General features: G+C 44.5%; 1 protein-coding gene across 2 annotated transcripts in view; it reads right to left on the bottom strand.

The window, feature by feature from the left end:
* Positions 1–3,952: 3,952 nt before the first annotated feature.
* Positions 3,953–17,297, bottom strand: part of SLCO3A1 (solute carrier organic anion transporter family member 3A1) — a 134,716-nt gene continuing 121,371 nt past the window's right edge. Inside the window, exons 10-11 of one of the 2 annotated variants that reach the window (XR_005629113.1) lie at positions 7,553–13,046; positions 3,953–7,431 (exon numbers count right to left, since the gene is read on the bottom strand). Coding sequence is in view for 1 of the 2 variants with exons in the window: in XM_039722868.1 (XP_039578802.1) it covers positions 12,667–13,046 (380 nt within the window). In the remaining variant the exon portion in view is untranslated. Of the gene's footprint in view, positions 7,432–7,552; positions 13,047–17,297 lie in introns of those variants that run through there. The other variant, XM_039722868.1, reaches the window with a different exon arrangement.

The raw sequence follows: 17,297 nt of genomic DNA, 5'->3' as shown, positions 1-17,297 counted from the left end.
ATAAGTCAAACAGCTCTGTGTCATTTCAACAAAGGCCGGGTTATGTTCTGGCTTCATACAGAAATCTAGATGTTTCTCAAGCTGCTCTGCTCCTTTCCAGACATATTTGGAAGTTGTGTGGGTGTTAGCACTGGATGAGTGCTGATTTCAGGGGGGAATTTGTACATGTCCTGAATAGAGAAGATGCTTTGTATACACCCAAGGCTTGCAGGAAAAAAATCTTCAGGATTTCAGGTGAAAGTATTCCTAATTAATCTAAGGGGAAGGGTAGCTCCAGCATGCTCTAAGGGTTGACACAAAAACATCATCACACCAGTCACTCATATTATTGGCCCAGCAGTCCCTTTCCTCCTGCACATGAAGGGAGGGTTGGAGAGGTAAGTTTAATTCCAGAAACCATCTGTAAGACAGAAAATCAGGAGGAGGGTCCACTCCATCCCAAGCATTTCTAAGACTCCTGGATTTCTGCTCACTGACTTTCTGTGCTCATCTGCTGGCAACAGCCTGAGGATCCCTGTTCACTTTGCCCTGCAGCCTTTGGGGCACGTTCTCTCCTCACTGCCATCCTGAGCCCACCTGAGAAAAAGATAATAATTTCCATCCCCTTTGCTCTCCCACCTCTCAGCAGAAATTTTCCTAACCTGCTGTATAATGAGACCATTTTTATTCTTTCTGGCCGTCTCCTAAAGGTGAAAATGGGCCCCCTGCTGAGCATCAGCTTCCCAGGCTCAAGACCTTTAATGAAAACCTCAAATTCCTTTATTTAAGGCCAGCGAGGTGACTAATGGACTAAAGAGCCTGAGAGGTGGAGGAAAGGCTGGCAGAAGAGCACTGTGGCAGGCAGCGAGGTCCTTGTGATGAGGTAATGATCCTGACAGCCAGCCAGCCCCATGGACCTCAGGCAGGGAGCAAACTCCCCCGAGCTGCACTTTGTGCTCCTCAAGCAGCTCCTTCCCACCTACAAAGCCAGTAAAAACACCCTATTGCTACAGCTGCCCCTCAGCTTTGTGGATTTTCACTCCCAAAATAAGGAGTCTCCTGCTGGGAACGCTGCATTCCAAAAAATACAGGCTGGGGCTCTGCAGCCTGTGGGACAGGAGCAGGCTCAGCCCCTGAACGTGGAGCTCCCAGTCTGAGGATGAGCCCTGCCCAAGCATCTTCCCCTGCCAGGGAGGGAAGATGCAAACTGGCAAAAGAGCAGACACAAAGCCAATTTTAAAACCGACACTGGCCTCAAGCTAACAGGAAAAAAAAAAATGCACCATTAGCTTTGATTTTTAAATAGTTATTCTCTCAAAGGCTGGATCAATGGAAAAAAGAAGCTGAGCAATGGATAAACCTTTAATTGCTTAAAGTAGGATTCATCCTCACGCTGGCTGGCCAGAGCATGGCCTTGTGCTGGTGACTGTGCTCCTGCATTCCCTCACAGCAGCTGTGCCTGCTCCCATGTCCCAAGCAGACATCACGCTCTCAAAGTATTTTTCTGGTGGGGTCTGGATTGGCAAAAGGCATCTGTGAAAAGTTCCAGAAGGTTTATGTGCACTTGTGCCTCAAAATAGAACAAAACACTGAATTTCAGAAATTCCACAGAAGTGTAATGTTAAGCAGAAAATATTGCTTGAAGGCAATCAAAACATTTCATTTTGATAAAAGCCCAAATACTCCAATTTATTTTATATGCTGAAAAAATTCAAGCTACAGTTTCCCAAAGAAAACTCTAAATGCTCCAATTTCAACAAGATATTGCGAGCTCATCAGCTTTTGTTTGAATGAAATAGCACTGAAACAGAGATATTCCCACAAAAAGTCATGATTTGGAGGAAATTACTTTTTTTTTCCCCTCACAGGGAATATTCTGACTGGCTGTATGTAGCAGTTTGGTTTTGCATTTTGCCTGCAGAGCCAGAGGCATTCGTGTGGAAGGACACCTATTTGTCAGAGGAGTGACAGGAAAACAGAAAGGAGATAAACTCCTAACTTCGCCCTGCCATGAACAAGGGATCTGTCCCTCTTCTCTGGCTGGCTGAGAAAGGCTCTTCAAAGAAGGTTTGTGGTAGAGAGTGACAATTGTAATGCTGTGTTTTATCCTTCCAGCATTCTCCATTTCAGACCACCAGACTGCTCTGTGCAGTCACACAGCCTGCACAGGGAACAACACAAAACCAAAACCAAAATAGGTTCTCCCAACCCCTTCCAATCCCTCCAGGCCCCTGAGCCATCTCAGGAGCACACACATCATCTAAAGCTTCAGGAGCTGAGCAAAGCTGGTGCACAGCTGAGACCTTCTGCCTGGAACACCACAACCTTCTCCACTTGGAGCTGCCCAGACTTCACCACCAGGCACTGCCTTAGGCCCAGCTCAGCGTGCCTTAGGAAGGGCTCAGCATCCCAGCCTCCCTGGGCTGGGCACCAGAACATCAGGAGTCACCCCAGGCCCTGGAGCACCGAGGAGGAGAAGGATCAGAGAAGGCTGAAAGGGGCACACAAACTGATGCTGATGGTGTGACCCAACTGTGAGTCCTTTCTAATTAAAGCAGGGCTCACAGCACAGCCACACACGGGCCCTGCTGCTAATTAAGGGAGGGCTGGGCACTGACTGACACATTAACCTCCCAGTCTCAAAACATTAACTTTACCAGGTGTAATCTCTTCTAGGTGACATAAAGGTTAATAGTCTGCACCCACAACAGAATTCAGCTCGGTAAATACCCAATTAACCAGATTCTGTTAGAGGTAGCAGCAAAAAGGAAAGGTCTAGGCTAGCTGAAGGGAGGCAGTGGAGTGCTGGGTGTGATGTGTCCATCCACTGTAGGGGACAGGGACCTGCCAGGAATGGCCAGAGGAGCAAGCAGGAATGATGCCTTTGAGCTTGCAAAAACCTCAACACTACCAGGAGCTGGGCTGAGGAAAAGCAGTGAAGTGAAATAAATAAAAAGATTCTTCGCTGTCAACATTTAACAAAACATTTCTTTTCCCCCAGATTTCCTCCCTCATTCCTCCTGAACTATTCTCCAAAGCCCCTGTTGTTGCAAAGTGAATTCAAAGCAATAGTGGCTGGATTCAACTCCTGTGCAAAAAAATTGGTTTTTTTGTTTGTTTTCTGACTTTTAATCTTTGTTTTGCTCACCGTCTTTCAGAAGAGGGAATTGGAAAAGGGAAAGATAAAAAAAAATGGAACAAACAAGGAATAAGTGAATATTCAACTCAGTTGGAATGCAATTGCCTCGTTTAGCATAATTTTGTAGCAGCTTCAGGAGAAAACTTTGATACACCAGATTTGAAGCATTTAAAAATAAAGGGTCAAAGGAGTGATTGCTTTTATTCTGACCAGCACAGCAGCTGGAACAAGGGGAAGTGTGTGTCACTGAATCCTCAGGAATGTGTCACCCTCTGGGCCTGGTCCCACTCATGGAGATGGAGAAGCTTCTGCAGCTGCAGGGGCTCAGGGTGCATGGCAGGGCTCAGCCACTTCACTCAGCTGTTGCTATTTCAGCTAAAAGCTCTTTTTTTTCCCTCCTCCACAGCTGAACTGACACAAAGAGTGTGAGACATATTCATCACTGCTGACACATCCAGCATTTTCCTGCTCAAATAATGTTTCCTCTGAGCTCCTCCTCATTTTAGTGTCTTCCAGGTGTTCAAGTTCCCCTGTTATGAAAGGATTTAGGATGCCCTTGTTCTCTCTTTACTTTCTCCATTTATTAAACTTCATTTTGCCCTTCCCCAAAACCTGCCTTACCTTTTTTGCCACAACCACTGCTTCACTGGACCTCCCCTCTGGAGGCACTGCACATGCACAGAACACATTCACCCCCACTGTCATTTCTAGCAAACCTCCAACCTGAACCCTCAACCCTGCTTTTACTGAGACTGAGAACCTTCTGGAACACCCAGAGCACCAGCCCAGCCAGCCAACCTGGGAGAACCAAAGAGATCATCCAGTGAGACAGGACAAGAATGAAAATAGTGTTTTTAATATCATTTACAGCAAACTTACAGTATGTATTTCACATCACATATTTCTAAACTGCTCATCTGGAAAATATAAGCTGCAAAAATACAGAACACAGTACTCAAAATATATCGAGCATGTGGCTTCTCTTTTTTTTTTAAAGTCAATTGTACAGTGAAACATTTCCTTTTCCAAACCAGGTTTTGGTTTATTTTGGAAGTGCTGCTAAACATTTGAAAAATTACCAGCAGTCAAATTACCAGCACAGTTCAGAGACCTTTCTGAGGACCACTTTCCCTTGGGCACTGCAGGAAGAGAGTGACTCCCAGCCCGAGAAGAGGCAGTGGCACGTGGGCTCATCCAGGTCCAACAGACTATTTGTGATGTTCTGGGCAGGAAGGACCTTCTCCACAACCCACAAATGCTGCTCTGCCCAGCTGACTGTGAAGGACAGCAATGGTTAGAGGGACAAACACCATGGACTGGTCTGGTACAAGGCAGGCAAATGCTCCTCCAGTGCTGTGGACCCTGCACAGAGCTCTGCAGGTGAGTTTCAAGCACAGGTGTGACAAACTGCATGGGGTGGTCTTGTTCTCCAACAAGACAATCAGCATGGAAGCACCCTCCATGCACTGATGGAAGACTGCACCCAGCTGCAAACACTTGTCAGAGAAATCCTGAGCTTCTGAAGCCAAGAGAAACTCCCACCAACAACCCAGCTGAGAGCTGCATCAGGATTTGGAGGGCACATGGCAGGCCTGCCTCGTGAAAATGTATTACTTTTTTTTATTTACACTATGGAGAAAGAGAATGATGGATAAGGGAGTGAGTTAAGGAACAAAGTAGGTTCCTAATATTCTTACTAGCCAAAACCCCAAGCCGCTCAATCTCTGTCAGAGAGACAGAGGAGCCAGCTGGTCAAGAACTTCTTTCCCAATATGCTTTGAATTTTAAGCTCTTGAGTTTGCTCATCTGTAGCTGCCACTAAGGGCTGTCAGGGGTGGGGAATAACCAGGTTACACAGGCAGGGCATGTGCTGCTGGCCAACCTCTGCAGCAGGGAAACAAAGAAGGAGAGATCAGCCACTGGAACCTGGCTGTTTCTCCAGCATGAATGAGGCATGGCCAAGGACTGGCTGGGCAGCCTCTTCTGCTCAGGAACCACAGCAAGAGCTGCTCCCCTCCTGCCTGTGCAAACTGCCCCCACTCCCTCCCCTCTGATTTCACATGGTGCTCGTGTCTCACCTGCACAGGGCAAAAGGAATTCCAGAATAGCCTTACTGCAAACATGCCCCATCTAATGCCATTTATGCATTGTTAGCTCCCACGACTCCAAACGTCCCCGTGCCTGGAATGTGATGTAAGTACATACAGCAGGGAAAAAACCACTTCTGCAGACTGCATTTGACTTGTATCAAAATCCTAACGAACACCACATTTATTGTACTTTATTTACATGGTAGTCACGTATAATATAATACAATACAGCGTTCCATTTGCAGTGGTAGGCACTATGGGTTTTAAAATGTCACAGCTCTTCCTCTGCTCCATCCCACCCCTCCTCCCTATGGATGTGAGCTCCCTGTTGTGCGGTCCCAGCGCTGCTCCAGTTTCCCCCTGAACCTGCTCTGGGATGGCTCTTCCCCAAAATCAGGTTGAGGGAAGCTGCTTTCATGTGCTAACGTGGAGACTCCAAAACTTTGGTGGTCACAGACCACCGGCAGACCTCAGCACTTGTCAGGGGCAGTCATGTGCAGCCTCCTCACCATGCTTTGCACCAAAACACCGTGAAGGCAACGTGGGGCTGCAGCTGAGCTACAGACCCCTAGCACAGGGAATAGGCCACCCATGGTGATCACAGAGCACCGTTTGGTCCTGCTGCAGGAAGAGTTTAGGAAAGCAGCTGTGAGTCTCCAAGAGGGATCATCCTCCTCCTCTGATCGGGCAGGAAGTGTCACGGGTGAAGAGCAGGGGTCATTTCTTCCTTTCAAGTTCACAGTTAGAGTTGTGAGGCACCAAAAACACAGCACTGTTTGCACTGAGGGGTAAATGCACTGCTGTTTGTGCGATGCCATACTGCAAGAGAAAATGGGTTTGGGGGGCTGAGATATCCGTGGCAGAGAAAGATGCCTTTTGCTGCCCCACCCATGGGCAATTCATTTGGGAAGAACTAAGATATGTTAGGCCATATGCAACTCTCTTGATGCCCCAGAGGTTTCTGCTTCTGATCCAAGAGCTGTGCAAACATCGCAAATAAAATTTACACCACCTGCTTCACCTCAATACCAATTCACTTTTGTCTGGGTTCATACCCTTCTGGTGTTTGCTCTCAGCAATTACTCAAATGAGTCCTTTAACCAGTAGGAATACTGGGAGAGGCTGAGAATTTCAAGCATCTGTGAGAGAATATTCCTGGGAAGTGGAGTGTGAGATGGAAGCCAGCCACAGACACTGAGCAAGGATCCTCTTACTCAATTCCTGATCACATACTTTTGAACTAAATATTTTTACTGATGAGAAAATTCCAGCTTAGGGAACTCAGGGAGCAGAAATAACCTCTGTGAGTTTTATGTCCATCCAGAACAAATCCCTGTGTATGAATTACAAGAAAGCTTTTCCAGCTTCTCCAGACCACAGATGATATGCAGAAACGACCTTGCAAATACACTGGACGCATTTTCTTGGTTTTCTCAGCAATTTGCAAGGAAGAAATAAAAGAGAAAATTAATGTGTGAAGTTGCTATAAATTATTTGTCGAGTTTTAGCTGACAAGTTTCTTATTGCTTCTTGCCATATGCAGATACCAACTTTGTGGAGAACCAGTCCACCACCACAAACTGTTCAGGGTATGACAAAGCTTCTCCTTCTTAGGGGTGGACACCTTGCTTAATCTGAATAAATGGGGCAAACGTCACAAACTCATCCCATTGCACAGACCCCATCCCTGGGGTCACTCCATTCATCAAACAAATAGAGATAGAAGCAAAGCTTTGACAGGCAAAACAACATAAACACTACAAACATCCTGAAGCCCTACTCTGGCAGCCATCCACATGGATTGCTCTGTCCAGTCAGCTTCTCCTGAACTCCCTGAATTCCTTTTAGGACCAAGAGATGCTCAGAGCCAAGCAGCCAAGGCAAGACTGAAGCTGAAAGAAAAGCAGTCCATGTTCACACTCTGCCCCAGGAAACACCAGTATTGCTGCTGGGCAGGCACAGCCTCCCTCTGCTCCCCTGAACTCAGGGAACAGACAATGGCCACAGATTTTACTTGGCATCACTAGTTAATAAAGAAGTACCTCATGTCTGAGAACTGCTGAAAGGCCATTTTTCAGCAAAGCAATTGTATTAAGACTCAGATTGGCTAGAAATGTCAATGTAATGATAGAGAGCATCATTTGCAGCCTAGAAGTTATAGATTTAGGGGATATAAGCAGAACAAACTATAACATTTTGAACATATGTAAAACTGAGTGAGACCTGCTGGCTCCTATTTAAAACGCCTCTCAGTAACTCTGGATACCTTTTATTGGCTTGGTAGAGCCAAGCTGTGCTTTGAACAAACTATAACATTTTGAACATATGTAAAACTGAGTGAGACCTGCTGGCTCCCATTTAAACGCTTCTCAGTAACTCTGGATACCTTGTATTGGCTTGGTAGAGCCAAGCTGTGCTTGGCCATTGGGGGAAGGAAGAACTGTGGCTAGAGAAAGGAAGCTGATGGTCAGTTTGGAAGAAAACACCCAAAACCATGGGTCTGGTGGAGGAAGGGCTATCCAGGAGCACAGAAGGGTGGATAATCCTTTCAGAGTGGCTCAGTTACAATGTCCTTTCCTCCTTGGATCAGTCTCAACCACCAGATAAGCATGGCTGAACCTGGCTCACACCAGCATTTTAATAAACTGCTGCCTATATTCCCACCAATTCTGTCTTGGCTGCCAACAAAAGAGGGGAGGCACAGCAGCAGTGTGGGATGCTGAGACAGGTGAAGCCAGATTTAGTAAGAAAAGCCAGAAGCCCTGTTGCAAACGAGAGCAGGTCAGTATTATTGCTTGTAATCAGGGGTGCTCTGCCCTGTACACAGGAAGCTTGTGAGCTTTGCACATATTAATCAGATCTACAGAGAGAACAACAACAAACCTGCTGCTGTCTGCAAACACAGTTCACAAGAAATTAGGGGGATAGATGAGCCCAGCTGCATTTAAAGGCAGAGCAGGAGTAAGTCTGGAAACCCTTGTGAATAAAATAACAAAGCTGTTATCACATCAGTCCAGTGAAGCATTTGCATGTGTCTTTTATACTGACAACTCCCCACATCACCTGCCAAGAACAAAGCAAACATCACACCAAGAATGCCAAAGCCTGAAGAAAATACCAAGCCAAACACACCCAGCTGTGACAAACCCTCACATGGCAGCAACAGCTGTGGCTGGCTTGGGGGCTAAAGCTTCACAGTGCTGGTAGGCTTCAGGCTGTTGTGGGTTGGCTGTGGACTGAAACTCTGGTTGTGAGATGGAGTTGCCTTTCTGTGTCCCAGTACCCCATTTATTGAGAAAAAAAGTGAGTTTGACTGAAACACAAAGGTGAACCTTAAGCACATTGCCTTCACTGCAATGTGATGAACATAAAATCCTGATGGGGATAGGAGGGGGTTCAAATCACATTCATTCCCTTAATTTTTTTAATTTTTTTTTGCAAGGCAAAATAAGTAAATGTATCTCAGCCATTTGGAAATACTCCAATCACTCTCCAAATGTCTGCAGACCATCAGTTCAATTTGGAAGCATTTTGAAGTGTAGCTAAGTCAGATAATGGAAGCTAATTCCTCTCTGCATCTTTCCCTTCTCACCTTCTGAGCAAGGTGAGACCCAACCACGATGAACAGCAGCAGCACCGAGGAGTTCAGTGCATCTCAGAGGGGAATGGCAGAGGGAGGCCCCTGTTATTGAGCTGAATTGCCAAGAATGGAAGGTTTGTGATAATTCAAGTGATGGACTTTTCAGTCCCACTCTACATCCAAGATGTGTTGGGTAAAGTCAGAAAAATGGATGATTTCTATCTGTATTAAAAGAAGGTTCTGGAAATGCATCACCTTGTTAACAAGGATGAAAAGAAAAGGATTCCAGTGTCATCTGCACCGATTTTAGATTGGGGTCCCCTTCTGATTCCACTGGGGCTATTCCAAAGTGGGATCTGAGCAAGGGAAAGGAAACCCCAGCCTGAAGCCATGCAAGGCAGCTGGTCAATCCCAGAGAGACTGCAGAATCTCAAGTAGTTTGTTCTTCCAAACATCCCATTCCTTAGCAGACAGCCACGTGTGGAACACAGTGCTTGGAAACACCAAAAGAACATTTCTGCTGAGACTGAGGCCTCAACAAACCCCTGAATTTCAATGCCCTTGAATATGAAGAAACAATTTCCACCACTGGATCTGGACCACACAGCTCAGAGCATGGCCCTGTTTCTGTTCCTGGGAATGGGTGTTTTTCTAACTCCATCCTTGTTTTTTGAGTTCCCTGCATGGTTAAGGCAGTTGCAGGATGGAGGTGAAGTGCTGACAGGTGAGGCCCATAACGCAGTTTGGGAAGAGGGAGGATGTCTGACACTCTTCCTCTGTTATTCTGTAACAAAAATTGGGATGCAGGCTTGTGGTTCTGAAATCAGAAAGAAACCAAAATGCCTGCTGGTGTGGCTGTGAAGGGTTTGGTCTGTGTATTTTCTTTCAACTAAAGCTCTGTTCTCAAATCTGTACCAAAGCACTGACAGCAAAGCCCTTCACGATGCAGGCATCAGACCTAACCCTGGGGGAAAAAAAAGAAAAGAGTGGGATGGGGGAAAAGAAATTTTCAAGAGTTCCATTATCAAAAGAAGTAAAGTAACAATCATGCAGGAATTTCACGTTACAGCTTAGAAATAACATAAGTAACCCCATTCAGCTGCATCTCCCACACATACTAAGAGAAGAGATCAAATGAAAAAAGTAAAGAAAAACACAAATGAAAATGTAATGTGCCCTGGAATCCTGTTTCTATAACTCCGGTCAAGGGAGACTTTTGACTGTAGCAACAAACCACAGCTCGTGAGCACTGGGAGTTTGTTTTACATCATACCAATCAGCATGCTATTCTCCTTCACCTTGGACTTTCAGAGGGGAAAATCATGAAATTGTGAAAGGGGTTATGAAATTTCAAGCAATCAGGCTTTTAGAAAGGTTCTATTGTGTGACATTTGTGTTTGAGTCTGAAAGTGTGTGTATAGTATAAAATTATGAGCTAACATTTGGAAAGACAGCAGTCTAAGTAATAAATCTGCAGAATGAAGAGAACTGTACAGAATGATTTCAAAGGCTTATACTTGACAATTATATATATTTTATGAGACAGTTATGCACCCTGTGCCTTTTTTGAATTCATTGTTTTATGGATGCAGTATCTCTATTTTAGCAGACAGGATATGCTAAACCAATACAATGGTCTAAAAAGCATCATTTACCACCCAACATAACAATGGCACTGCATAGCTTAATATTTTTTTTTCCTTAAACTCCTTCATCAATTGAGCGATTCTTAACATGGCTGAAACCCAAGAATTAAATATCTGCAATTACAATATTTGTTGAGTATTTGGCACAATGGAGTTTATTTGATACACCCTTTTTTCCTGCCCTTATTGTTGCTGAACATGTAATTCTGTGCATAAGCTGCAAGCACACATATAAATTCAATCAAGTGGAAGCAGTTTGATACTCCACACCCATGCTACAAAGCCTGGATCAGAGCAAAGTCTGCTAAAAATGTGCTGAACATGAGTGACAAGTTATCAACCCTCTGTAATTGTGCCAGCTCTGGGGTGTCCACTGCAGCAATGGACAAGGACTTGGGGAAGATCAGCCCCTCTGCCACCTGCATGGAAGTGACATCCAGCATTTAACTCAACACGCCAGGTTACTTACTCCTCTAAACATCCTCAATTCACAACAGCTTCGAAATTCACACAAAAAAGGAACTTTTAATTATGATGCTAACCCTTAAAGCCCTTCTGACATTTAGTCCATCGGAAACAAGTCTGGTTCCTGGGAAAAAAACTCATCAAATTTTAACCAATTTGCATTGCTTCCCAGCAGGAATGTTTAGGAAAACAAAAATGTGCATACAAAATAAGCCTGACCCCCACGTTTCTTGTAATCAGATGAAAGTTTCCCTATGGTTTTTGCAGGTTTAGGTAAGGCTGCACTGCAGGAGCCAAGCCAAATCTGCTCCTGCATGGATGCTTTGTGGGGAGCTGAATGGAAGTTTGAGTTGCTCAATGCTGGCCAGCCTCTGGTCCCATAACCCAGCCTTCCAGAGGGACACTATTCCCACATGTACAAACAAAATGTGGCATCCAGGAGAGATTATTCCATCTTCCTCACATGTCTTCCACTGAAAGTCAGTGGAATTTCTCAGGTGAAAGATAAAACACCAACTGTGAGGGCTGAAAGATTAAGGTCAGTATTCCTCTCATCTTGTACACACACACACACGCACGCACACACACACGCACTTTAAAGAAAACATCCACCACACAATTTCTAGATTGCAAATTATATATATATATATATATCTTTAAAAACTGGAGAGAACATCAACAGCCTCTCCACATATATATGTATTCACTGAGTCACATAGAATATGAAAAAACTATATTATGTAAATCATCATATTATCTATAATTCTCCAACAGACAATTGTTTTTATAGAGACACAGTGCATTCATTCTCTTTTTTAAAAACATATTATGTGTCTTCATTGGCTTGGTAGCATATTAGAATGAAGGCGTATGGATAAAAAATGCAGAGGATTAAACAAACCCCTTGAGTCACATTAAGTTTGGGTGAATTAAACAGGATCCTTGCCCAAACTAGCATAAATAAATCCTCCTCATGGAAAAGTGTCAGCGATTTAAGGGTTAACATATACTCGAAAATAATTTCAAAAAACATCTTATTAGAGGACTACACAGATAAGTATTTGGAACTCATCCCCCTTTAAAAATGACAGCACGTTTGGCAAGTGTGAGCAAATGTCTTGAACTCTACTGGGTTTGAGATCTGAGCACGGTTATTCACAGACAGCCACAGAGCTGCAATCTGCGAATAAGCCTGGCCTGGAAGGACTTGGATACCCCTGACAGCATCAGGGAAGGTTTCCAGCAGCTTTCAAGGAATTTGTGGTGGACTCGTGGCTGGTGGCAGAGTGTGACTGGTGGCAGGACTCCAGCACCGCTCCCTCTTCGCCATCGCGGACGCAGCAGGCTGGAGCAGCACCCAGCCTGGCCAGCCCTGCAGGGCTCCGCACGCCCCATCTCAACTGGGAAAGAACCTATTGCTGTTATCACCTTGCTCTCATCACCTTGCTTTCCCTGCACCTCGTGCCCAACTCTCTGCTGAACCTCTGCAGGTGCCCTGCTTGGAAGCTCGTGCTGTCACAAGGGGCTGGTGCCCAGCCACAAGGGCTCCCTGCTTTCTCCACCACCCCACAGGATGTCACAAGTGATCCCATCAAAAGACTCTCTCTTCTCAAGAATCCTGGCTGGGTCTGACTTTGAGAAAAAGACAAAAGTTTCCTGTGTTGCCGTTGCTGTTTTGCAGTTGTTTCTTCTTTCATTCGTGCTCTCTCCTTGTTTTTATTAAAAAGGACCCTTGTATTATTAATATAGTTCACTCCTCCACAGTCACTATAAAACAGACTCCATATTTTCACACCACTCGTGATCTTCAAGGTTATAGATAAATTTTGTCCTATGTGGTTGATTTTGGGGCACAGAGTCCCGCCCCAGATTGTCTAGGGTGAGAGTAGAGGCAAAAAACTCACTAGTGCTGAGACCACCTTCGTGGTTCTTGATGTATCTTTTATAGTTTTTCCTCAAGCACTGCCAGGTGGTGGTGTACAGGATGAATGCAAAGGACTTGAGGGCGATAGCAATGCTGACATACAGGTATCTGTAGACCACGTTGTCATACAGTGCACAGGCTCCTTGCTCTCCACAGAATGTGCTCCAGAACAGACACGTGGAGTCAATCCCGGCCCCGAAGATCAGCGGAGGTGGGATAAAACCTGCCAAAATAAGAGAGACAAGTCATGCTTCTATGATCCCTGTGATAAAGAGAGAGGACGTGACTGCAGTGAGTTGAAAAAGGGTACTTTATCAAGGCTAATAGTCCCAGCTGCAGCCTGTGATTCTAATTTTTGAAGTTCTAAATCAACCTGAATGAAGTTTGTGGATGGGCTTTTAGCTTGGACTTAACGTCTGTGGAAGCGACGTGATATCCTGCTGATATCAACATGCAGCAAGAATCTTATTCAAGTCTGAGTGGCTTTTATTAAGCTTCTTGTTTGCCTAATGAGACTAAGTGAAGGGGTAAATGAAAGAGGAGGAGGACAGCCTTGCAGCTCATTCTCTAGAAACTGGCAATTCTGCACTTAGAGTGTTGCTCTGAAGGATCTCATAGCATTCCACTTCAGCACCTAAAATCAGTCTTGGCACTGAGATTCAGTTTTGGCCTGTACCCTGATAGCAAAACATAGCAAAAGGTTTTCTCTGGATCTAAGGAGAAGAAACAATAGCCCCTAATAGATGTCAAAGATGCCATCAGAAGAGAAGGGAAAATTTCAGAGTGCCATTAAATGAAATATCACAGCAGGAGTCTCCCACAGCCACTGCAGCTAACTACCAATGAGTGTTTCTCAATCATAGTTTGCAGAAGAGCTGCAATCTTCAAGCAAAGTAATCACTCCAATCTCATTTAACTAATAAAAGAAATGTTTTTCTTGTCTACTTTCCCTCATCCTGCAGGGACACTGCAGCAACCCCCCATTTCCCATTAGCCTGACAGTGATTAGGACATCCACGCTCCAGCTCCGCGCTCCCCAGCCTGGGTGTGCAGCACTGGGATGAAAATGTGAACATTCTACATAATGTAACCATTTCTCTACCTTCTGCTGTACTTATGGGCAGAGGCCAGAAGCAGATAACCCTGAAAAAAGCCCTGATTGATAAAGCCACTGCTGTGGGTTAAGACAGTGAGCAAAGGAGAGCATTGCATGTGCTGAAATCCAACAGCAGGCAGGCACGACACCCCCCTGACAGTATCAATGCATCCGTAGGTGCTGTGATGCCTGAGACTCTATAAATACCTGTGACAGCAGACACAAGGACTGCAGTTTTTAGACAGGAAAGTGTTTAATCTTGGATCCAGTTTCATCATTAACCTGGATTTCCAGGCTTAAAAAAGATACCTTCCTTCAGCTTGTCACGAGCAAAGTAGTGACATTCATGACAGGTATCCTAAGACTACAAATAAATTGGTTGTCTTCACTGTTCTCTGTGGTAACTGAGATCTCTTTATTTTATTTTCTTGATGACTGGAGCTCTGCAGATTTTGTTTGATCTTCCTTATATGTTGGTAAATGCAGGAATTAAGAAAGGTTATATGGGCTTTTGGTACTCATTTGAACCAGTCATTAATAGCACAAATGTAGTAAATAAAACCAGATGATAAAAAAAAGCAAGACAATCTGTTTGTTAGAAATACTCGTTCCAGTCATCACATCTAAAAACCTATGTTCTGCAAAAAAAATACCAGCACCAGCTCTTTGTTCATCATTTCAATGACTAGAAAATCCAGGCTGGGCTGGTTCTGCTTCTAAGTTAAAAGACACTTTTTTAGTTGAAACCTGTGAACAACCACACACTCAACCTGGATTTTAAAAATTCAGATGGGCTCCTGCCACAGAGAAGAGGCTGGGCTGCTGACTGCAGTTTGTGTGCCCAGTGCTGCTGGATGGCACCTCAGGGGTAATATCCAGATCTGCCAGTGACTGAGGAGCCACAGTCTTTCTGTAATAAGAGAAAACACATTTGGATCATGATCTTGAGGTGTGAGTCCCTACTTGTCAACATGCTGAGAGATGCTAACACAGAGCTTTGGAGATGTGCAGCTGAACTTCAGGGAGAGCTGCCATCCCCACCTGCTGGCTTCAGCCTGGTGTCCACAACAATTTGGCCTGGAAAGTGCTCCTCATAAGACTTGAGGAAGGACCTGTTTCCCTTGAACTCCAAAGCTACTCCCATGTGAATGCAGTCATGTGGAAAAACCTTCAGCAACCAGTGAGGATTTCAGGTTGTTTTTAGCAGAGGATGAGACTCCCAGGAGCAAGGTGGTGCTCAGAACCCCTGAGACAAGGGAGCTGAGCAGTTGCACTGCACCCAGAAACTCCTCCTGAGAGTGACACACTCTGGGGTTTTGTCATGTTAGAATAAAAGGCAAACAACATCAGCTTGGAAAAAAAAATCTAAGGAAGTGCCCTGGTAAGCAGAGGTTCTTCCAGGATGCATCCAGGATGAAAAAAAAAAATCTAAGGAAGTGCCCTGGTAAGCAGAGGTTCTTCCAGGATGCATGGTGAACACCACCCAGAAAGGATGCATCCAGGATCTTAAAGGTCTGGAATTCTTTGCCATTCCAGACAATTCCATTCCGAACCTTTGGCTCCAATGGCACTGCTTTATGCTCTTCTCTTGCAAACTGCAGTAATGCTTTTACATGAAGACACTGTTAGGCTGCCCTCTCACAGCAGAATTCCTATGAAATGAGGTAATATATGCAGGAGGATACTGGGAGAATTCAGTCATGTTTCATGTTATTGCAGTGAATATTAAAGAGAGTCAATCATGTTCTACCTCTTACTGCAAAGTGTTGCAAAAATTTCTGCTCTATATATATATATGTATTTCATAGCAGAAGCTGTAGGGCTGCATAAAAAAAGGTGCCTCTGTCTTACTGAAATCTATTAGCTACGATTGCACCTTCGGGTCTCATACCTCTTGCATTTAATTCTCTCCTTTGGTGTAAGAAGCAGCTATTATCGCTGTCTTCTTAAGTCAAAGCTTAAAGGTGAACTGAAAAGCTTTTAAAATAAATCAGTAAAGCTATTCTCAAACCTCAGGTTGATAGAGGCACAATTTGGATACCCTTGCTCATATGGAAAAGTATCTTTCTCTTAATTTTCTGTGCGTTCCAGCTACATTGCTGATATGCTTCAGGATGTATTGTCTTATTTCGTGGGAATCCCTTAGTGACAGAGCAACATATAAAGATTTGGATTTAAATTCTCACTATGGCTTCTTTACTGGAATGAGAAAAAGAAATCTGTTCAACTTAAGCATACATGTCTGAGCCTGATTTTAGAGGAATTCAGGATGTTGCTATCTCAGGAGGCTTCTCTCTTTTGAAAGGGAAAAAGAAAAGCTAAAAATCCCTCCCCTGAAATATTTTTCCTTTGGAAACAACAGCCCACAGCCATCCTCCTTGCACACTTGCCTGCTGAGACTCCACATTCAGCCAGTCACAGCTGAAGTCAGGCCAAAACCCACAAGCAGCACCAGCAGCTAAAGAAAATGCTGTGTTTGCAAGGCTTGAACCAGAGCTGACCTGGGCCATCCCAGAAACTTCCCTTTGAGCTATCTGAGCTCTGGGAAAGTCAACTTGATGGAGCTTTTTGTATAACTGCAGTTTACCAAAACCAATGGACATCTAATTTGCTTTATTGTAAACTGGTCTAGGAGCACAATTTCCTGTTCAGCTTATGGGGAATAAGGTATTAAAAATAAGTTTAAAAATGAAGTCACTTATTCAAAGCGATGTCTGGTACTGCTGGAATTTCAGTCCTGTACTTCCCAGTGTCTTGCTGTAGCCTAAGAGATGGCACTTTAGTCTCCAGCTCATTCCTTTGAGACCAAAGGAGCCATGCAGGGAAGGTGCTCTCTGTGCCCTGCTAAAAAAAGTAAGTTCCACTCCCACAACATGCAGAAGCCCTGGGCATGAGATGGTCCCACACAATGATGGATCAGAGGATTGTGCCCTGAACCACTGAGGCTAATGAACTGAAATAGAAGAGGTTTAAAATAGGAGCTACCTCTTCCAGAGGGGAAAAAAACCAGCTAGAAACAAGGAGCAGCTTGGTATGTTCCCTTTAATTCATTCATGAGGAGAACACACTGGTCCAGAGGAAGAGCCATAAGCATTTTAATGGAATATTAATCCACAGGAGGAAACAAGGACTCAGCCTGTCTCATTTTCCTGGTTTCATTTCTGAGACACCCAAAGGAAGGGGCAAACTCACCATGTAACACAGGTCCTGTCCCTCAAAGGAGGGTGAAAATCCATATCCCTCTACTTCAGCAATATGCAGTACAGCAGTAATTCTGCAAGCTGCTGACACGTATTAACAGCCACAGAAGAAAAACTGGTTGTGTGGAACCATAGGAGAAACAGCCATTTCTCATGGAACACTGCATTTTCTTCCATT

Source organism: Passer montanus, unplaced genomic scaffold, assembly GCF_014805655.1.
Source record: "Passer montanus isolate IOZ18808 unplaced genomic scaffold, ASM1480565v1 scaffold5, whole genome shotgun sequence".
Lineage (NCBI taxonomy): Eukaryota > Metazoa > Chordata > Aves > Passeriformes > Passeridae > Passer > Passer montanus.
Note: the sequence above shows the minus strand (reverse complement) of the source record. Positions and strands in the feature narration are given on the sequence as shown.